The sequence below is a fragment of the Pelodiscus sinensis genome, chromosome 7 (assembly GCF_052426305.1).
Source record: "Pelodiscus sinensis isolate ZL-2025 chromosome 7, ASM5242630v1, whole genome shotgun sequence".
NCBI lineage: Eukaryota > Metazoa > Chordata > Testudines > Trionychidae > Pelodiscus > Pelodiscus sinensis.
This window is the reverse complement of record NC_143058.1, coordinates 58,308,618-58,331,838: the sequence shown is the minus strand read 5'-3', so window position 1 is coordinate 58,331,838 and position 23,221 is coordinate 58,308,618. Positions and strand designations below refer to the sequence as shown.

Below are 23,221 nucleotides of genomic sequence, written 5' to 3'. Positions count from 1 at the left end.
GGTGTCCCTGGTCTGCTGGAGACGGTCCCCAGCAGACCAGAGGCACCGGGAGCAAAGCTGCAGCCATGGCGGGGTCCCGCGCCTCTGAGGCTTTGCCAGAGCAAAGCCTCAGAAGCGCGGCACCCAGCCGCCGCTTCGACTTTGCTCCCAGTGCCCCTGGTCTGCTGGGGACCGTCTCCAGCAGACCAGGGACACCGGGGGCAAAGCCGGGGAGGTGGAGGGGCGCTGGGGCGCTGACGGTTGGCCTCTTAAGGGGGGGTAGTCTTATACGGCGAGTATAAGACGAAAACCTATCTTTTAACTAGAAAATTAGGGGGTGGTCTTATATGCCCAGTCGCCTTATACGCCGGAAAATACAGTACTCGCACTTAAAAAAAACACAAAGTACAACAGCAACAACAGCATAGTTGTTATACGTTACGCTCTACAGGAACTCATTCGGTTCGGTGAGCGGGAGGTGGCCCTCGGGTGATCAGTCCTCGCACCTGGCTCATATTCTGCCATCCAATGTTTATTCAGGATTCCTCAATTTGATACAGGAGGGGAAGCTGTTTTATAGAGAAAGCTTTTGCGCACTTTTTGTGATAGGCTAGCAGACCCTGTCTGTTAAGTGACAGGAGTAAGGGGGTGAGATGGTTTCCTGTTTTTCCTTTTCTGCCCTATCGGGCATGGCACAGTCAGCACAACCAGCACAAACTTTACATGAACTTTTGGGTCTGGTTTTGGTTCCTGATCTTTAAGTTACATAGTGTAAGGGTTTTCATCAAGGGGAAGTTGACCTTTTGCTTGGATGGCAAGATGTGTGAGAGGCCTGGCAAGCAAAGAGCCTGCTTCCACACCGGGAAGGGAAAATAAAGCAGCTGTTGGAAGGATAATGTGATTCCTTCAGCTAAGGATGATTACTGCATGGCAGCACATCCTTGAAATCCGAGCCTGGCCCTTTGAATATCTCAGTTCTTTCACAATCTCTCTAGCTGGTTTAAGAAACTTAATTTCCCTTTGCTGCCATAGCGACAGACAAACAACCTCTGATCACAATAAAAAGGATGGTTGTGTTTCCACAAATCCCTAGCTGTACCAAAGCAACCAGAACAGAAGGAACAAGAAGTGCACTGGACAGGCGGGAGAAAAATAACTGACTTTCTAGAACTGTGAAGGAGACCGAGGACTCTGGGAACCCAGTGAGGATTTTCTGTTATTCAGAGCTGCACATTAAGGAGGACCTGATCTATAAATTAATATATTTCATAACAAAGATCTTATTTACAAAGCTCCCTGGCTGACTGCTCCGATAACAAGGTTACAAGATGAAAAGTTACTAATGAAAAATGCCCAATCTCTCCCTATTAAGCCGTGGTAAGGGACAGGTGGTCAGAAAAACCCAAGAGAAATTGGAGGTGCACTTTGAACCAGAGGTGAGTCCTGGTTACATAAGTGCAGCAAACAAACCATTATGCATTGTACAGTAATTTTCTGTTCTATGATTTTAACTAATATTGAAATAACTGATATGGAGACAGAATTTTTTTTAGTGAGGTCTTATTTGTTGTTGAAGTTAAAATATCTTCGTAACCTAAGAAATATGAATGCCTGCGGAAATGAAAACTGGAGAATCTTGAACCAGAACGCTTGGCAATCAAGTTAAAGAAACAGAAACTTGCACCTAGAGATCCAGAGGAAAGAACCTAAATATAAAGAAATAGATTCTTCTAGGGATGTCCTTATTCTTTGTTTCTGTTTTGTGTTGTTGTTGAAAATGAGAATAGGTTACTGAGCATACACATGTCAGTTCTGAGATCTGCATGGAGTTGTGAATCAGAACCCCATAGTTGAAGTTTCATTGTGCTGCTTTTACATAATATTTTGTTGAGATTGCAGAAATAGCACTGTCCAAAGCAATTTTACAGCAAATAGAATAATAGATTCACTTCACTAAAAATATTTACATTACAGTTATAATTAAAACAGTGAATTCATATAATCAATCTTATGCCATAAAGTATGGACTTCAGGATTATTTCTGGTGTGACCAACTGCAAATCAGAGAAATATTTTTTGAGAATGTGTGAATCAGAATCCGATCTGTTACACTGGGATAACTCCACTGAAAGCAATAGAGTTACTCTAGGTTTGCACCAGTGTAAAATGGAGATCAAAATATGTCTCAAGTTCTCATTTCATCTTATTTACATCAGCACAATTCCATTTGATCAGTAGAGTTGGAATCAGAGTGTAAGAGCGGAGTAGTTGCACTGTTTGTCTGTTAAGTCATCTTGCTAAAATGAGGTAGTGGGAATCTGCCATTTCAAATCTCTAAGTACACACTATGGGAACCAAGTGCTGTGATAAGTGAGGGTGCTTACCATCAAGAAATGAAACAATGTGTAGCTGAGAAGCAAACAATGGCACTGTAACTTCTTGTCAAGGAGAGCTTATGAATGCATCTATGTATAGCACAATTTGGAAGCTTCTGAGTAATTTGAGAGTGTTCAATGAATCTCACCTACCAGGTCAGTGTTTTTACTGGAGAGATTGTTCCATGGCTGTGTTCCAGGTCTTTCTTCATGGTTTATGACCAGTGATACATCGGAGTCCACTCTAAGCACCTCACTCAAAGGCATAGCATGGAGCAACAAGCTCAGGTCTGTCTACCTTATGTGGCTATTCCCCGTGGGTCTCTCGCCACTGGCAGATAGCGTTAGCCTCAGAGACGTGCTGTGGCTTGCCACTCGGCCTCTCTCTCTTTTACTAGAAGCAAGAGCCACAGCCTACTGAGCCGTCCTCATCACAGGATAGTTCATAAGTTTGGGGTAAAATCCTCTCTGGAGTCCTGATCTCCCTTCTCGGGGGCCGATTTTTGAGATGTCGTGTGGAGGTTGGGGGAACCCGGGCAGGCCACTACTCCGGGTTCTGGTCCAGGGACCTTAAGGCCGTGGCAACAGGCAGGATTACTGCCACTCCCAATCTGGCAGCTTTTCCTTGGGCCACTTCCCCATACGATCCCTCCTTTGGTACCTGCTCATCAGCCCTCAGCCCACTTCCTCCTTCCTGTCCTTTGCTCTTTTCCTTCCTCCTTCCGTGCCTGGGGCAGGGGAGAGACATTTTAAAGCAGCATTACAGGGCTTAATTGGCTGCAGATGTCTAATTAACCTATAGTTTCTATCAAGTTCTAATTGACCCCAGGTGCCTGCCTGATTACGCTGGACTTAGGCTTGGACCTTTTTTTAACTCAGGAAAGAGAAAGCTGTTCACCCAAGCTCCAGCATGTCTTCCCTCCACTTGCAAGCAGCCGACGGCTGGTCTGGGTCTGTCACGTCCCAATGCTATTCCTAGAACTCCCACCATAGTAATATTTGAGTGCAGTGGGCAATATCTGAGGATAAGTATATGGTCACACTCTTTGATATAAAGTGTTGTTCCACATTGCCATCTAGCACACTGCAAAGAATTGAAAGGTATTTGAGACAGATTCCCATTCTGGAAGAAATCCCCTTCTCAGACCACTAAGCACGGTATACTCTGCTCTGCAAACTGATAATTAAGGGCTACTGAGAGTAAGGAAAGATTAAAAAAAATTTTTAAAAGTTTGGGGTGGGAATGAGGTTTTCCGATCTGTTCATAGAGCATCCAATGCAGGGGGACTCTGATCCTGATTTTTGGCTCCTGATATTAGAGAATAGAAATAATTATTATTTCTATTATGATAGCAACAATAGGCCCCAATCTGGGATCAGAGCTCCAATATGCTAGCTGTTGTTGTTGTTGTTGTTGTTGTTCATCCATCGTATTCGAAGAGGACCTTGACATCTAACGGGTTGTGGACTGTCCACGGTGTGTCCGCAAATGGCTGATAAGGCCGATACGGGCACGGAATGTTCTGCCACATGTCGGGCAGACATGTGTGGGCACCACTGTTGCAGCTTTTGCAACTCTGGCTTTACGGAGTGCTCGCTTCTCTTGTGCTATGGTTATCCTTCTGGCTTCAGATGTTTGACAGCCTTGGTAGATCAGCGTGTGCCATGTTGATCGGTCTTGTGCCAGGGTCTCCCAGGAGGTCGTGTCAATATCCAGGGACTTGAGAGAGGCTTTAAGCGTATCTTTGTATCGCTTCTTTTGTCCCCCATGCGATCGCTTCCCTTGAAACAGCTCACCATAGAAGAGCTGTTTAGGGATGCGATGATCTGGCATCCTTGCAACATGGCCTGCCCAGCGTGTCTGAGCTTTCATCATCAGGGTGTAAACTGACGGCAGACCTGCTCTAGAAAGGACTTCTGTGTCTGGCACCTTATCCTGCCACCAGATCCTCAGAAGTCTGCGGAGGCAAATCGTGTGGAAGTGGTTCAGTTGCCTAGCATGCCTCCTGTATACAGTCCAAGTCTCACTGGCGTACATCAGGGTAGTTAACACTACTGCTCAATAGACTTTAAGCTTTGTAGCAAGGCTTATTCCACGGCGGTCCCACACTTTGGTCAGCAGTCTGCAGTTGACCTCGATGTCAATTGTCACTGCGCGGGAGAGGGTGCTGCCAAGATATGTAAATTGGTCCACTGCTTGCAGCTTTTGTCCCTTCACTGTGATGGTGGGCACTTGATGTTGAGCTTTCGGAGCTGGCTGGTGCATCACTTCGGTTTTCTTTGTGTTGATGAGAAGGCCGAAGTTGTCGCATGCTGCTGCGAATATGTCCATGCTGGCTTGCATTTCCTGCTCTGATCTAGCATTCAGGGCGCAGTCGTCAGCAAAAAGGAGATCTCGTAGCACAGTCTCCTTTATCTTGGTGACAGCCTGGAGTCTTCGCAGGTTAAACAGTTTCCCATCGGTCCTGTATCTCAGTCTGATTCCCAAGGAACTGTTCTGAAAGGCGTCTGACAGCATGGCTGAAAACATTATGTTGAACAGGGTCGGTGCCAGCACACACCCTTGTTTGACGCCGTTTGTGACGGGAAAGGCCTCTGAAGCTTCTCCATCATCCAGAACACGAGCCATCATGCCGTCGTGGAACTGACCTACCATCAGGATGAATCTGTCAGGGCACCCAAACTTCGACATGATGCACCACAGACCTTCGCGACTGACAGTGTCAAAAGCCTTGGTGAGATCCACAAAGATGGTGTACAGTTCACGATTCTGCTCTTGACACTTCTCTTGGAGCTGTCGGGCTGCGAAGATCATATCCACCGTGCCACGCTCTTTGCGGAAGCCGCACTGTGTCTCAGGTAATAAACCCTGTTCCAGGTGGTCAATCAGGCGATTCAGCAACACTAGTGCAAGGATCTTACCTGCGATGGAAAGCAGTGATATTCCTCTATGATTATCGCAAACTTGTCGATTTCCTTTCCTCTTGTAGAGGTGTACGATGGATGCGTCTTTCAGTTCCTGAGGAATAGATCCTTGATTCCAGAAGGACTGGAACAGCTGAGTGAGTTTGTCGACAAGCACTGCACCACCACCCTTATAGACTTCCACTGGGATCGCATCAGATCCTGGGGCCTTGCCACTGGACAGCTGGCTGATGGCCTGTAAGGTTTCAGTCTCTGATGGTGAGACATCCAGGCTGTGGTTGATATCCGCCTGGGGCATTCTATCAATCGCCTCGTTATTGATGGAAGATGGGCGGTTCAGTACGGATTGGAAGTGCTCAGCCCAACGCTGTAAAATCAGAGTCTTCTCAGTAATGAGAGTTGCACCATCTGAGTCCAGTAGAGGGGAACTCCCTGAGGGCTGAGGTCCGTACAAGGATCTAAGGGCTTCGTAGAACTGTTTGGCATCGTTTCTACCAGCAAACTTCTGGATTTCATCTGCTTTGGCACTCAACCAGGAGTCCTGCATCTTGCGAAGCTTGCTCTGTACGATCCTGCGAATGTTGTTGAAGGCATTTTTCTTAGCTGTTGACGACGGGTCATTCTGATGAGCACGGTGAAGGCGATGCTTTTCAGCAAGTATGGCCTTGATCTCTTCATCGTTTTCAACAAACCAGTCCTGCTGTTTCCTGTGTGAGGGTCCAAGAACCTTTAGTGCAGACGAGTGCACAATATCCCGGAAGCGTTCCCAGTCCTTCTCAGTATTTTCCTCTAATTGCAGCTCTAAAAGTTGGTTGCCAAGATCTTCTGTTAGTGAAGCTGCTGTGTTGGGGTTCCTCAGTCTACTGACATTGATCTTTTTCATCACAGCTTTGTTTCCCTGAGGATGTCTCTTTGGCTTGATGTGAAAGCTTAATTTGGAGATGATAAGTCTGTGGTCAGTCCAACAGTCAGCACTCGGCATGGCCTTGGTCACCCTTACATCCTGTCTGTCTTTCCTCCGCACAATGACATAATCAATGAGATGCCAGTGCTTAGAGCGTGGGTGCATCCAGGACATCTTTTTGCGAGTGGGCAGGTGGAAGATGGTATTGGTGATGATCAAATCATAGTAGGCCATTGCTGTTACATTTACCGATTCCATTTTTTCCAATGACGCCATCCCACGCAGTGTGATCAGATCCTACTCTCGCGTTGAAATCGCCAAGTAGAATCAGCCTGTCGGTGCGCTTCACGGATGAGAGTAGGGCATCGAGATCTTCATAAAACTTGTCCTTTACTTCATCCAGATTCGTAATTGTGGGCGCGTAAGCGCTGATCAGTGTGGCTTGCTTTCCTCTCGGTAGTGGAAGATGCAGTGTCATGAGTCGGTCATTCACGCTCTTGGGAAGACTGGCAAGTTTGCGGACAAGATGATTCTTAACCACAAAGCCAACTCCAGATTCACGACGTTCATCACTGCTGCGTCCATGCCAGAAGAATGTGTAACCACCTCCTGTTTCCATGAGCTGACCTTCATTTGCTAGACGAGTTTCACACAGTGCCGCAATATCAATGTTAAATCATGTGAGCTCTCTGGCAACCAGGGCTGTTCTTCTTTCTGGTCGATCTGCTGAAGGGTTGTCTTGAAGCGTGCATACGTTCAATGTGCCAATAGTGAGTGGTGTCACCTTGCATTTTGTTTGAAATTTTATTGTTCGACCGCATGAGATGGGATCCCCTCCAGGGTTCTGTGAAGCAAACAATGTTTAGGGCACCTTTTCTAGCCCCTTCCTCTTACTACAGAGGTGAGCACTGCAATCCTAAAGAGGGCTGCTCAGTCACTCAGGTAGACGCCGAATCCAGCTGTTGCTTCGGCCAGCAAGAAGACGACCATTAGACCTGAGCCGCCTGTGTGCAGGTCCGCGGCTACAGCTCCCAGTGAATCCACACTTGCTGCTACATCGCTCGCCCGTCGCCACAGGACTTTAAGGTTTACGGGAATTAGGGGATGTCGAGATGTCAAGACTTGCGCGTGAATTGGATTAAAGTGAGGGAGACGTGTGCATAGTCAGCCTCACTCTCTCTTCCCAGATTCCATCTTGCTCCAATGGCAGGACTAATGTCAAGACGGTTGGAGATGGGCTGGGCGCAGTGGTTGACCAGGGCATCTTTCATGTCTTGCCGTGCTCTTAGCGTACCACATCGCTTGCAGAAACCACCTTCATGACCGTTGGTCCTATTCTAGTAGGTCTCATCCACTCGATCCGCTGGAGTCTGTCTTCACATGCTCGGGATAGACAAGTCCCTATCTCACCGAAGGTCGATGACCCGACGGCTACTCTCAACCTGGTTTAGCCAGCCTGTCGAAGCTGTTGCCCGGGGTGTGGCCGCTGCACATGCTACAGCTACTAGGAGCCACAGGTGAGAGCTGAGTAACAAGTGGGGACCAAAGGTGGATGAGCTGCCCTAAAAGGACACGACATGCCCGTACACCAGAGGTGCTACCCTTCCCTGAACACCCCATGCACCCCAATATGCTAGCTACATAGACTGTGAAGACAGTCCATGCCCCAAAGAAATGATGTTAGTATTGTAATGATATTACCAAAAGGGAAGGCATTAAGAATATAAATGGACAATAAACTACAATTATTTTTAATTACTAAAATAATTCAGCAAGATAATTTTTACATTTCAAAACCACTGATTTACTATTGGGACAAAAACCCGTTTTGGACAACAAACTGCCCACCCATCCTAATAGACTCGGCATTGTGATCCAGTAAAATTTACACAAGTCACCCTATGATTTTAATCTAGACCCTGACTCCTAGTAAGGACCAGTGTGCAGATGACTTTAGAATTTAAGATTATCAGCTGACATCCCTCCATCACTTTTCTTAGAAAAATAAATACCATGCAATAAATTTCACTATCTAACGCATGTCAAAAAAAACTCCTTGCCAATACAGGATTGTCTCCAGTGGTATATTTGCTAGTGTTTGCATCTACTCTAGTATGAAATATCTGAAGCAAGGGATTATCATCACCTGAGCCCATTCCACAGCCCAATAGACCTGTTGGTCATATAGGCCATGAGAAGTCAGTGAACACACTCACTAAAGGTCAATGATAGTTCTGCCCCAGTAATGCCTTGCCTATGCTTCCAACAGTGTGTAGAGCATGTGTAGCTACACACGGCAGCGAAAGGTTCCAGCAGCAAGGAGGGAACTGGACACTAGGCCGCTAAAAATAACAGTGTAGACACAGGAGGTACTGTTTGGGCATGCAGAGAGCTGTGTAGGGCATGTGACCTGGGGATTCAGGCGTACAGGGCACTTTATTCTAATCTACTTGCCTATGCCATGATGACTTGTTATCAGCACCGCTGTTTCTACCCAAACGAGCGGGACGTGCAGTGGCTGTACGCCACATATGGCCGCCATATGTGTATAGGTACCTTAAGAATAGGGTAAAGCTGTAGCAAACAAGTCAACTGGGTCAAATTCTAAATTCACAAAGTAAGGCCAGAATGGTGTAAACAGGCGAGGGCAGCACAACTTCCTGTGTATCTGGCGAACCACGTACTCTCAACCTTCCCAGGCTGAGGAAGGTTTTCCTCCCCCCGAATCCATTGTATATTTTGATTTTTCCTGTGACAGGATTATCTGAACTGGAAGCCTCATGGAGGTTACTGCAGATTGCTGAAGAGGAGGCAGATTATGAAGGGCTGCTGCCGTCTGTGTCTTCCTAAAACCTACAGCACAAAAACTGGTGCTCTGCTTCTCTACTCGGAAGATCTAGCAGAGCCCTCCTGGAAACAACGAGGAGGGAGGAGCAGCTGGCTAGGCCACAAACACAGAAGGAAGAAGCTACAGATTGAACTGCACACCCTCCAAGATTTGACAAGAGCCATCTTGGCATATGGTGGCGGCAGACAGGTAAGAGCACACATGATGATTCTTTCGCTACCAGAATTGAGATTACGGGAGGCCCCTTAAAATATTAATTTTGCTTGTCTGGACTTTAATCATATGGGACTCCAGGAGTTGCAGGAATATATTTTTTGACTGAAGAAAGCAAGCTCCCAGTGGGATTAAGCAGGCTTCTGTATTCAAGCAAACACAAAAGCAGCATCTCCATCATCCTCTTCTTCTCCTCTTCTCTTTAAGCATGCTCCGGTATATTTACATATGTGTTGCAATTTTATTTGCACCAGTTTTCAGGATTTAAAAGGGGCTTAAGTGTGGGCCCTCAGTACAGGATGAATCTCGCCCTTCTGTAAATCAATATAGAAGGCAGTGGTAACCATTTCCCTATAGCCAATTTGGGGTGAAATCCTAGCTCCATTAAAGTCAATGGGAGTTTTGCCATTGAACTTCAATGAAGCCAGAGTTTCACTCATGGGGTCGGTACCAAACAGTCTCAGTGAGAGGCAAGTCTCCCCTATTTATACCAAAGTGGAAAACCAATTCACACTAACCTGGCATTTTTCATCCTTGACCTCAAAAAGAAAGCGTTGCTCATCTGTTAGCCAGCCAGTCTTGTGCCACGTGAGAATCATCACATGAACGCTTATATTTCCCAAGCGATGGTATATTTCTCAGACTTGTTTTATACTCTACAGCTACGTCTACACTGGTGCGATCTCACGCAAAAACTCTTTAGCGCAAGAGTTCTTGCATTAAAGTAGTTGCGCGAAAGAGTGTCTACATTGGCTGGGGCTCGTCATCAGAGTGATGCATTTTTGTGCAAGAGAGCATCTACGTTGGCAGGACGCTCTTGCGCAAAAGCATGAGCCCAGAACCACTTTGGAGAGGGCAGGTGGGGGCTGGAGCTCCAGGACTTTCCGGGGGTGGGGGCTGGAGCTCCTTTGAGACACGTGCTTAAAGGGATCTCCTTGGACAGACGTTTCTCTCCTGCTGCGAGCTTTAGGACCTCTTGCAGTGACTGGCAGCCATAGCAGTTCTAATTGTGGTTGCCCTCTGCCTTCTTGGACACCACAGCTTGTGCCTTAGTGCCTTTTGGTGATTTTTTGCCATCACCTCTTTTGTTGTGCCATGGAGCCAGGGGTGGCCTTGTGCCTGCTCTGGCCCCTTCCAGCCATCTTGGAGTGCCTGCAGCTGCTGCTCCATGCTGCTGCACTCCTCGTCCAGGACCTCGAGGCGCAGGTTGCTCTGGACTCCCTCACCATGGAGGCGGTGGCGTCCCTGTGGCATCCCCACCCCACCGTGGAGAGGCCATTGTGGAGACTGGACACCGGTACCAACTGGTGGGACCAGCTGGTCCTGGGGCAATGGGATGACCAGCAATGGCTCTGGAACTTCCGCATGCAAAAGCGGACGTTCCTGGAGCTATGTGCAACACTCACCAGAGGAACCTTCCCCGGTCTCCGGCGACGCACGGTAGATGTCCGGGCTGCCTGACATCGTTTCGAGGTGCAGGGCCTTGCTGTGCCTGGTAACAGGGGAGCACCTGCTGGTGTCCACGGGCACCGAGGGTCCCTGGGGCACCACCTCACCCAGGATGGCATGCAGGCAGTCGTAATGGGGGCAGCTGTCAGCTCCTGCCTCCTGGCCTGGACATAGCCCAGGCACAACTCCTTTACTTTGGCCCGGACCTGTTCGATGGCCCTGGAGGGAGAGCACCTGGGCCAAGTGGCAGAATATATCCGCATTCCTCCGACGGACACGGGGGTCCTGGAGGGCCTCCTTGTCAGTCCAGATGTCCAGCAGGGCCTCAATATCTGCTGGGGACCAAGACGGGGCATGCCTCTTTGTGCCTCTTGGGGCCTCCTGCGCTGGGGGTGCAGGTTGCTGGTGCCCCCCTGGAGCAGCCATCCTGGTGGTGCTGGTGACTAAAGCAGAGCAGAGCCACGTGGGAGAGCTCGGTGGCAGAGGTGCTGCTGCCATGTGGCCTCTGCAGGCTGCGTGTGCCTTTAAAGGGGCTCGGGTTATCAGGAAGTTCAGAGCTGAGAGTGTGCGTACAGAGCATCCAGGCGGCCACTAGGGTTTTTTTTCGTTTGGCTGGTTCTTGCGCAAAATCTCTTGGCTGCCTGTCTACACTGGCCTCTTGCGTAAGAACGGTTGCGCAAAAGGGCTTCTTCCTGAGCGGGAGCGTCAGAGTTCTTGTGCAAGAAGCCCTGATTTCATCCATGAGAACGTCAGTGTACTTGCACAAGAACACGCGGCCAGTGTAGACAGGCAGCAAGTTTTTGCGCAAGAGTGGCCGCTTTTGCACGAGATCACACCAGTGTAGACTCAGCCTACCTGTGCACATCACTAAGCCCCACCCATACCAATGACATCGTTCTTTCTGTGTTGTAGTAAGTAACACCATAGGCACTGGCTCCTTGAGTTCTTTAGGGCTGGAGTAGCCACAGTCAGCTCCCCTTTAGCCCCAGTGCCTCCCACCTGGTGGCCCTGCTGATCAAGTCCTGCCCCTCTCTCCCAGCACCGACCATTGGCCACAATCAGCTATTTCACTGTGGAGGAGGCTCTGGAAGGGAGCAGGAAGAGTGGGGACAGAGTGTGCTTGGGAAGGGGACAGGAAGATGCAGCGAAGATAGAAGAGATGAGGCAGAGTGAGGGGCTGAGCACCCTTTGGGCCCAGAGAAAGCTGGCACCTGTGTATCAGTCAGTATTTATGTTGCAGTTAGCAATTTCAGCCATGTTGGGATCTCCACTTGTAACACCCAGGGGAAAACAGGAGTGAGATTTTTAAGAAGACAAAGACATTGGATTTAACAACAGCAAAACGCATGATAGTTGTTACTACCACTTGTCTAGGAAGACTTGCTAACTCCACTGCTCATGAAGAAATAAGCTCATCCCAGATTTATAGCATTTTTTACATCTGTCATCACCGCTCGCACACATACACACACACACACACACACACACACACACACACACACTGACCTGTATATGGAGAGAGATCTGTGTATGACAGTAAGTCCTCAAATTTAATTCACGCCTGAAATATTCCCTTGCTGTTGACACAGCTTCCCAATAAATGAAGGTGAATATCAAACATTAGGGATCTTTACCCAACATTATGCATTCTCACACTCTGTCAAAATATGTCAATATCACCCCCACCCCTCCATCATCATTATAAAGAGAGTCAGAGCTGACTAAATGCTTTACGAGCCAAGCCCATGCAGTAGTTGTGCAAGTCACAGCCATATGTTCTGCTATAATGATCAGTGTCAGAGACTGAAAGCTTCATACACGGGGTTAGATTGTTCCCAAGGGAACCCACGGCCTGGTAGTGAAGGCAAAAGGAGCCTGTGATCCTCATCCCACTCAGGGACCAGTTCCCATCCAGGTCAGTGCACTCCAAGCATGAGACATGAACTATGACTCCATTATTACCTGGGTCCCCACTCTGTAGATGCTGGGTCAGACCCTCAACTGTGCCAGAGCAGCATCTGGTGTCACTACAGGGTCTGTGAAAATGACTTTGTGCCTCCCTCTGTGCTTCCCTGGGGCTGGGGAACCAGAGGACTTCTGAGCCACAATGTAACTTAACATTGGGGCTGCCTGAAGTTGCATTGGCTGCCAATGGCCCCAAGGGGCTATTCTAGCAGCTTGGGAAATGAAATACTTAGGAGAACAGCTTCTCCATAAAGACTGTCACCTCATCTCCCTAGCCGGCATGTCAGACCCAGTATCCTCAAGTTCTTCTTCTGAACTCTTTTCTCCCTGATTTTCAGCCCATCCAGAGATATATTTAGTTTTGTTTTACGATAACTTGTATCTTTTAATAACACGAACTTAGTGCTAATGGAAAGGTGGCAGCTGTACAGCACTGAAACGTGAAATTCTCTGGGTAGCAACAAATCAAGCACATGTTGGTCAGTGGAGCAACGACCTCACGCCCTCCATTGCCACTAATATCCCTCCCCACTGTCAAGCAACCAACAGTAGGAGCCAGAGGGCAAGGACAGACCTCGGGAGGAGAATACAGGAGTCCTTGGCGCATTAACAAAGTGAGACACTCATTCGTGAGGTGCTAGGGTTTTCTCTTTGCCCGTTCTGTGCCGGTGGCCTGCCCCCACTGTTCCTTATCATTTGTATTAGGTAGAAATTAGACTCCTGCAACAGGGTGGGACTCACCACCATGGGCACCTCCTGCCGGACACTCTGGGAATTAGCTTTTCAGCTCTGGAGCGCCCGCCTGCATCTGGTATCTCACCCACCATTACCTGTTTTTCTCCATCACTGTGTACTAGGACCTACATCCTTTCCAGACTGTGGCATTTTCCCCGCTGCGTACTGACCTGCCACAGGGCCCCCACCCTCTGGGGTCCTCATACAGGAAGATCTGGATGAACTTGAAAATTGGAGTGATAGCAATAGGATGAAATTTAATAGTGAGAAGTGTAAGGTTATGCATTTAGGGATTAATAACAAGAATTTTAGATATAAGCTGATGTCAGCTGACGGTCAGGGCAGTGTGTGCGTGTGTGCTATACACCCAAGACTTCAACTGCTGAGACCGGGGTCCCTTGCAGCAGGCAACCTGGAGGAGGTTGATGGGTGCCCCAATAAGTTTACAGGGAGAGCTTATAACACCTCAGATTTTAGCTGCTAGGATACAGAAATCCCTTCGCAGCAGGCAGCCTGGGGAGGCTGAGAGGTGCTCCAACGGATCTTTCCCCTGGAAGCGACACTATCCAAAACGCCCAAGCTCTCCCTATATCTGTCCCTTATGACCGGCTGAAGTTCTTTTAAAATTGTGCTTGGTTCTGTTACAGCAACTGAAGGAGTCAGGTTAAAGCTTAAACAGGTACTATTTTATTGTTACAGGGTAAACTTAGTTGTTAAATGCTACTACTGTGTTACAGATAACACAGTCACTACAAAGGACAGGACAGAAATTACACTAATAAGTCACTTATAGGTACCATGAAACCCCTTTGGTTCTCTGAGCTCTTATTAAATGCATGCAAAATAGACACATAGCAGGTATAATTCTCACCCCTACGTTCCAGACTTGGCATTGCCAGCGTCTTTCTCTCAATCCCTCGGGAAGAAGTAGGACGAGGTTGGGCGTCCCACAGACCTCGGGAGACAATCAATACCTGCTAGCAGGTATAGATGATTGGAGCTCAAATGGGGTGGGCTACTATACCCCTCTTTATACCCCTTGGGTCATGTAGGCTTCTTCCTGGTCTCAAGTGGCCAATTAGGAAAAATGGCTTTGAATGCCAAGCTTCCCACGAAGGGTGCAAAGCATAATTCACACCTGGGAAAATGCAGACAATGGACACCTCTGGTATGTGATGGGCGAAGATTCCTCTCCTGGGACAGTGCAGGTGTGTCAATTACTGGTACTAGCCATCAGGACGGCGGGAGGCCCCGGGTCGTCAGCTAGCCCATTTACTGTCTGGTTTCTGTTTATGGTAGAATCAGGGACAGACAGCACACCTGCGTTCCCAGGGCATCAAAGGCTGACTGCCTTTCTCTTGCTCTCTGGGGGGGGAGGGGAAGAAACAAGATGGGGTTCATGTCTGGCTACAGCTGGGGACACATCAGTTGGAAGTAACGGAGGAGGAGAAGGACCTCAGAGTCCTGGTTGATTATAGGATGACTATGAGCCGCCATTGTGACATGGCCATGAAAAAGGCTAATACGGTCTTGGGATGTATTAGGCGAGGTATTTCCAGTAGGGATAAGGAGGTGTTAGTGCCATTATACAAGGCATTGGTGAGACCCCATTTGGAATACTGTGTGCAGTTCTGGTCTCCCATGTTTAAGAAGGATGAATTCAAACTGGAACAGGTACAAAGAAGGGCCACTAGGATGATCCGAGGAATGGAAAACCTGTCTTATGAAAGGAGACTCAAGGAGCTTGGCTTGTTTACCTTAACCAAAAGAAGGCTGAGGGGGGACATGATTGCACTCTTTAAATATATTAGGGTATGTCTACACTACAATGTTAGTTCAAACTAACGGACGTTAGTTCAAACTAACATTCATAGCCGCTACACTAGCACTCCGCTAGTTCGAATTTGAATCGAACTAGCGGAGCGCTTAGTTCGAACTAGGAAAACCTCATTTTACGAGGATTAAGCCTAGATAGAACTTACTAGTTCGAATTAAGGGGTGTATAGCCCCTTAATTCGAACTAGTGGGAGGCTAGCCCTCCCCAGGTTTCCCTGGTGGCCACTCTGGCCAACACCAGGGAAACTCTATGCCCCCCTCCCAGCCCCGGACCCCTTAAAGGGGCACGGGCTGGCTACGGTGCCCGTGCCAGGTGCAAGCCTGCCAGCACCCAGCCAGCAGACCCTGCACCTGGCATGGCACAGAGCCATCCACCCGATGTCCCCCAGCCCACCCCCTCTTCCCGGGACCAGGCTGGCGGCTCCCGGGAGCTTGCCCAGGACCGCAAGAGGCGGGCACCTTCCTGGGCTAGTGCGGACATCGTGGACCTCGTCCACGATCTCCGCACTAGGCACAGGAAAGTGGCCGGCTAGGGCAGGAGAGCTGCCAGCCTGGCCACCCAAGAGCAGGTGTGCATGAAAATCAAGGGGGTCCACTGAGACCCCTGACCCTGAGCCCTGAGCTTACAATGGCCGTCCTGGGTCAGACCAAAGGTCCAGCTAGCCCAGTAGCCTGTCTGCCAACAGCGGCCAACCCTAGGGACCCTGGAGGGGATGGACCGAAGACAGTGACCAAGCCATTTGTCTCGTGCCATCCCTCTCCAGCCTTCCACAAACTTTGGGCAGGGACACCACTCCTACCCCCTGGCTAAGACTACTCCATGGACCCAACCTCCATGACTTGATCTCACTTCCCTTTAAACTCTGTTCTAGTTGTAGCCTTCACAGCCTCCTGCAGCAAGAAGTTCCACAGGTTAACTATTTGCTTTGTGAAGAAGAACAACTTTCTCTTACTAGTTTCAAGCCTGATACCCATTCCTTTCCGTTGGTGTCCTCTAGTCCTTCTTTAGGGGAACTCATGAAGAACTTTTCTGAATGCACCCTCTCCACCCAACCCCTGCTTTTAGAGACCTCTATCCTGTCCCCGCTCCATCTCCTCTTTTCTAAGCTGAACAGTCCCAGTCTCTGTAGCCTCTCTTCATATGGGACCTGTTCCCAACCCCTGATCATGTTAGTTGCCCTCCCCTCTCCCAGCCTTTCTCTTCCCCTCTCCCACCTCCTTTTCCCAGTCTCCCCCAGTTTTGTTCAATAAAGACAGAGTCAATGTTGGAAGAAACGTTATCTTTATTTTGTACATCAATAAGAAGGGGGGCTAGGGAAGGGTAAGTGGAAGGAGGTGAGGGAGGAATGGGGTACGAGCCCCCGATGGGGAGGACTGGGCTGGATCTGCGGGCTTCTGGGGGTGGAAGCTCTCCTGCAGCCCCCCGATTGCCCCCTCTCCCCAGATGGCAGCCTGCGGCAAGTGCAGCCGGGCTGATGGCCGAGTGGTGTGATGTGCCCAGTGTGGGTACTCCGGGCAATCCAAGCCAGGACTGTTTTGCAAGCGGGGCACCCCTTAGAACTGTCTGTCCGGGGTGGGGGTCGGGACCCTTTAAGCGCAGCCCTCGGCTAGCCTGAGACAGCAGCTCCACGCTCTATGTCCTCCTCTGATGCCCTGCCGGCACTGCTTCCGGCCATCCTTAAGCCCTGTTCAGGGTCCACTCAATGTGGACTTGCTAGTTCGAATTAGCAAAACGCTAATTCGAACTAGTTTTTAGTTCTAGACGCGTTAGTTCGAATTAGCTTAGTTCGAATTAACTAATTCGAACTAAGTTAGTTCGAATTAGCGCTGTAGTGTAGACGTACCCCTAGAGAGATAAATACCGGGGAGGGAGAGGAATTATTTAATACCAATGTGGACACAAGAACAAATGGATATAAGCTGGCTAGTAGGAAGTTTAGACTTGAGATTAGATGAAGGTTTCTAACCATTAGAGGAGTGAGGTTCTGGAACGGCCTTCCAAGGGACGTAGTGGGGGCAAAAGATCTATCTGGTTTCAAGATTAAACTAGATGGGTTTATGAAGGGGATGGTTTGATGAGATAACATGATCTTGGTAACTAATTGACCATTCATTATCAGTGGGGAATAGGTCAATGGAGGGATGATAGGAGTTACTATAGAGAACTTTCTGGGTGTCTGGCTGGTGAGTCTTGCCCACATGCTCAGGGTTTAGCTGATCGCCATATTTGGGGTCGGGAAGGAATTTTCCTCCAGGGTAGATTGGCAGAGACCTTGGAGGTTTTTCGCCTTCCTCTGTAGCATGGGGTACAGATCACAGCTGGAGGATTCTCTGCATCTTGGGGTCTTCAAACTATCTGAAGGCTTCAATATCTGAGATATAGGTGAGAGGATTATTCTAGTAGGGGTGGGTGAGATTCTGTGGCCTGTACTGTGCAGGGGGTCAGACTAGATGATCATAATGGTCCCTTCTGACCTTGAAGTCTATGAGTCCTCTCCCTCTGGGATTCCCCAGCCCCCTATACCTACCTTGCCTCAGTGACCCACGGCCAGTCTTCATCTAGCCCCTGCCTCAGGGGCAAACTGCTGTCTGAAATGGCCACTCATCATTGGCAACAGGGTGTGGACCTGCTGCCTTCTGCTGCCCTGGCTGCCTCCCCACAGCCCTAGTACCTTTAGGCCTTGCATCAGGCCCTGCAGCCTGGGTGCTTGTCTGGCCAGAGCTTCACCAGCCCTGCCTGCTTTTCACCAGCTCTGCTGTAAGTCAAGAAGCCTTTGCCAGAGCTGCTCACTCCACTGCTCCAGCCCTCTTCCCGGGCTGGGTTTTAACCCTTAAGGGTCCACTGCCCCAACCAAAATCTGAGCTGAAGTCTGCCAGACACTGTACAAACACAAAGCGAGACCATCTCTGTCCCAAAGAGCTGGCAGTCTAAACAGGTAAGAGAGAGAGAAAGGGCGTTTTATTGCCATTTTACACAGATGAGGAACAGATGGCTAGAAAGGCCAAGTGACTTGCCCAGACTCACACAGGGAGTCAGTGGCAGAGCAGGGCATTAAACTCAGACATCCTGCATTTCAATCCATTGGCCTAATCACAAATCCAAGCTTTCCCTCTAGCTTACAGCCACAGTCACACACCTGCAGCTCAGGAAAAAGACAGAGGGAACATGCGGAAGTTCTAGTATAATTTGTGGCAACCCAGGCACCCCAGTCCACAACAAACACCTGCCCAAAAATTCGCCCAAAATTCAGGGTGAACCATGGCCACTGGCTTTACAGACCCCCAACAAGCACCTCATGGGAGTTGTGGCGAGGAAAGTCATGAACAGGCATCACTGTCACTAACCTGTCAGCCATGAGATCTGTTTACAGTTTCATGGTTAGAACAGCTAGAAGCTTTTCTCCTGCAAAATTAAATCTGAAAATTTTAGCCATACCATTTAAAGGATCTCTTGCTCCCTCATCAACAAGTCAAGTCTGGGGCTTGCCCTCTAGTTCTGGCAAGAGTAGTGTTCAGTGTTCAGTCCTATTCACAGCCTGAACTTTTTTCTGTGTCTGTCAACAATTATGCAAATGATCTCATGTACACTAGGAACTGGACTGAGACTACCAATTCATTTCACACATACAACTGATTTGAATCAGCAACCTACATGTGGAAAGATCCGGATCATATTTACCAGTATCATGACTACCATCTAGTCCTGTATTACATTCCATTTTAAATTGATAGTGTCCCTAAATATACAACAAATGTGTAAGCCATTTCAATATTAATGTAATTGTAATGTACAAATAGAGAAAAAAAAGTGAAGGCTCCAAATTATTAATCATATTTTGCAAAAAATGCGTAGGAGCTTCAATAGTTACCTAGAGTTTGTTTTTGACAAATCCTGCTCTATTAATTATCTGAATTGCAGTAGCATTTAGAGACCATATTCCCATTGTAAAGGCCTTCTAGAAACACATGATATAAAGACAGTCCTTCTTGCACAGACTATATGTTCTTATAGTCTAACAGGAATTTATGACATTGTCGTTTTCACTATATGCAATACACATACACTCTCTTGGAAAAGCCAAAATAAGCCAAAGTCTTCATAATTTATGCACGTAAAACTGCAGGAGACACCTCAAATACTTCAGCTGTACTGCAGCAGCAAAGTGTAAATAGAACAATTATTTAAATGATTAAAATGTGAAAATTATCTCAGATACCAAGAATTCTATATACAATATTTTCAGAACCCTGGAAATAATCCCCAGTAATGACCTTCAGTCCTAAATTTACAGTTAAAATATTAATCCAACTTCTCTGCCTATGATATGAAAATGTACCTTTAGATATAATAATGCATACTGATGACCCCAATTAAATATTTGGAAAAGTCCCAGGAAATTCAATCCATGCATATCCAAGAATGAACATTTTGCACACTCCTAATTACGGGACTGGCATTTTTTTTTTAAATTACTTCAGTAGCAGCATTTATGTCAGAAGAGCAGCTCTATCCCTTCTCCATCACATCAGAGTGAAGATATCCTTTAGGGATCAAAAGTGAGCTCTTTAAAAGAGAGCCTTCAATAAATCTTCTGAACCAGCATCTGAACTAATGAGGAAGACCTCAGTCCAATCAAGGTAGCTCTTGCCTAATGCAGCCGGCATTTTGGAACAGATTAAACTGATTCTAATGGGCTGTGATGTAGCTTTCCCTTTAAAAACCCTAGGATACCATTAATAAATATTGGCCATCCCACTAGGAATCCACACTTCTGGAGTAAAGGCAAAACATCTTATATGAAATCACTGCCTACTGTGTCATCATGAGCTACATCAATGAAACCAGGCCCGACGTTCAAAGATTAAAAGAAGAGAAAACGAATACTGCTGTGACCAAACACATGAAATCATCTGCTGACTGCCGCAAACAATTAGAACTGAATAGGGATATTTTCAGGCACTTGCAAATCATGTGGCTGCAGGAGGTCTGAGGAAATGAGGCTGGGATTAACCCATCTTCAGCCGTAGCAATGCTCTAGTACTGAAACAGAGGCATGAGCCATCGTCGTAATGAAAAATCCTCATTTATGGGAACACCCTGGAAACACAATTCATGTTTTTTTCTGTTACAAATTAAGGAGCCAGCCAGTACCTTGTGGTTAATGGATTTGCTCTGTAATATGGAAGACCTGGGTAAAAACTTTCTTTCACCAAGCCAGTAGGAGATCAGAACAACATGCAGGCCACATATTCAGTCCCTTTGAGGAAGGAGACTCCTCCTGTCAGTCTGTCTCAAGGCTTCTGGAGAATGTAGGTGTGGTGTTGAAGGACACAGCTGTATTGGACTCAAAAGGGAGGCCCATTCTGCCCTTTTTATCCAGAAGGTAGGCCACTGTGAAAGTAGAGTTTGGGAGCAGTGTCTGTGGGTGCTGGGAGGTTAGCAGTGGATCCTGAGAGGTTCAGGAGTGTGTGGAAAACTCCTGTGCAAACTGAATTGGGCAGAGCAAGGACTTAAACATGGATCTCCCACACCACAGGCAAATGCCCTCAGGCACCAAGATACTGGCTATTTTGGGGGCTCCCAACTGGCACCTTTCCACAAAGAGTTTTTATTTCGCTCAACTGGCATTTTCCAACAAAAAACATTTCATCAAGCTATTGCCACCAACCAGCACTGGCTATGTCATCCTTTTTAAACAGCTCCGATTTTTATACCACGCCTCAAAGGAAAACACAATGAAGCAGCCATTATTATTATTCATGTCTTTTCTGTTACTCAAATTACAAGAAAGAAATATGCCTTAAATGACGTGTTCACAGATGCTGGGGTGAACAGCTGAATTACCTTTCACAGTTGCTGCTATTTCTTATCTGGATTGCTGTTGAACAAAAGCAAAAGTTCATGTGGCTTCCCATTTACAAAATGTAAAGGGAAGAAAAACACAAACCACTGTGAGCAGCTCTTGGAGAAAATAAAAAAGGGCCACTAAGGAGAGGAGGTAGAACAGAGCAGGGAGGGTTTAAAGGGGCTCCACACACATAGAAATGGGTCGGGGGCTCTGGTGTGTGCACATGTATAAAAGGGCAGGGGAGCTCTGCAACAGGCATGTCTGTAAAGGACCACGGGACTCTGAATGTGTGGGCGCACATGCATGTGTACAAATGATGGGATTCTGGATGTGTGTGTAAAAGGGTGGGGAGCTCATCAGGCCTGGCTAGCACTGGGGCTTTTACCTGGCTATCAGACAGCGTTATGTGACACAAGGCCTCTTGCTCTTCTTTAGTAATTCCATCCCTCCTGGCCAAGCCCTTAGATGCCTGCTGGGCAAACCACAGAGGGGCTCCCCTGCCGGAAGGAGGCTCAGTTTACAGCCAGGCAGCTCCCCTCAGTTCTGTAGCCAGGCTGTTACCCACTGGACCCCGCCAAGCTACCTCACAACCCTCTGAGGAGAATGGCGGGAATTCCCACATGCTCTCGCCAGCCCTGCAGGGACCGGCTGCAACCTCTGCAGGCCAGGGAGTACAGAGCAGTGTCTGCTCTGCAGCAGCGTCCTGCGGAGGTGGGGCCCTGTAATAGGGTTGCCCACTTTTTATCGGTACAAACTGGAGCAGCCTAACCCTGCCCCATCCCTGAGGCCCTGCCCCCGCTTGCTGGGGCAGAGGGGTGGTGGATGGGGAAGGGGTGGGGACTTGGGCGTTCGGGTTCTGGGTACAGAAGGGGACTCTGGGCTGGGGCAGATATTTTGGGGCGTGGCAACTGCATTTGTTCAAACTCCATTTGTTCAGTTTGCTCCAGCTGGGCATGGGACTGGGGATGAAGGATTTGAGATGCATGACAGGATTCCACAATGGCGGGGGGAGGGGCTGAGGGGTTTGGACTGTGGGAAGGGCTCTGGGCTGGGCAGGTATTTTGGGGCATAGGGGAGGGCTCTGGGCTGGGGGCGCGGGTTCTGGGGTGAGCCTGGGGGTGAGGGATTTGGGATACAAGGGTGAGCAGCAGGTTTGAGGAGGGGCTCAGGCTTGGGGGTGGGAGTGCAGAAGGGGGTACAGGCTCTGGTTTGGGGGTGTGGATTTTGGGATGAGGCCAGGGATGAGGAGTTTGGTGTGTAGGAGGGGTGACAGGTATGTGAGGGACTATGGGGTGAGGGAACTGGGGCTTGTGCCGCACTTGAGCAGCTCTCAGTCAGTGGCACTAAGGCCTGCGTGTGCTGGGGAACTGCGCTGCACCTCGGAAGTGGTGCACCCCAGCAGCGACCAGCAGGTTCAGCTCCTAGGCGAGGGGTGGGAGGAGTGAGGAGGCTCCACAGCATGCAACTCTGCAGCACCACTGAGCAGACTTTCAAGGGCCCAGTCAGCGGTGCTGACCAGAGCCGCCAGGTTCCCTTTTTGACTGAGCGTTCTGGTCGAAAACCAGACACCTGGTCACCCTACTCTGTAGAATTGGGGAATTCCTGTTGCTGCAGGTTTTGCAGCTGCTCTCTGCATGTGCCTGTCTTTTCAGACAAGCGCAGCCCTGGTGACGTTAGTTTGTCTCAGTACCTCAAGCTGTGCAGCTTGGCACAGGCTCAAGGCTGGGCCTACGCAGAAGGCCACACAAGAGTACAGTAGCTATCTGCACAGCCACAGCACATAACACACGACTTGATAATCAATGGCTATGCTAGCATGGCTGGCAAACATTATTCATCATTATAGCTGAAAGAGGCCAGGAGAGTGAATTTTGCTTCTTGGGCATTTTCTGGCAAACTGCAGTGCATGCAACAACTGATCCCTTAACACTGAGAGATGAACAGATTGTTTTTCTTTAAGTTTTCAGCATTCCACTTCCAGCAAGCTTAGTACCAGTGGTACAAAGCCCACTATTTGGAAATCCATCAACTAAGCCATCAGACCTGCTCTGATTTAGATGGGACACCTCCAAGAGAAGGTGTGTCAGATTGGTGATATTGGCAATCCTGTGCTTCCTACAGAACCAAACCTCCAGTGGAATAT

The 23,221-nt window shown here is 48.4% G+C and overlaps 1 protein-coding gene across 2 annotated transcripts in view; it reads left to right on the top strand.

Moving 5' to 3' along the window:
* Positions 1-760: 760 nt before the first annotated feature.
* KIAA2012 (KIAA2012 ortholog) overlaps positions 761-23,221 on the top strand; it is a 125,892-nt gene continuing 103,431 nt past the window's right edge. Inside the window, exons 1-2 of one of the 2 annotated variants that reach the window (XM_075933852.2) lie at positions 761-1,415; positions 8,942-9,220. In XM_075933852.2, coding sequence (XP_075789967.2) covers positions 1,329-1,415; positions 8,942-9,220 — 366 coding nt within the window. In that variant the 5' untranslated portion in view covers positions 761-1,328. The remainder of the gene's footprint in view (positions 1,416-8,941; positions 9,221-23,221) is intronic. The other variant, XM_075933853.2, reaches the window with a different exon arrangement.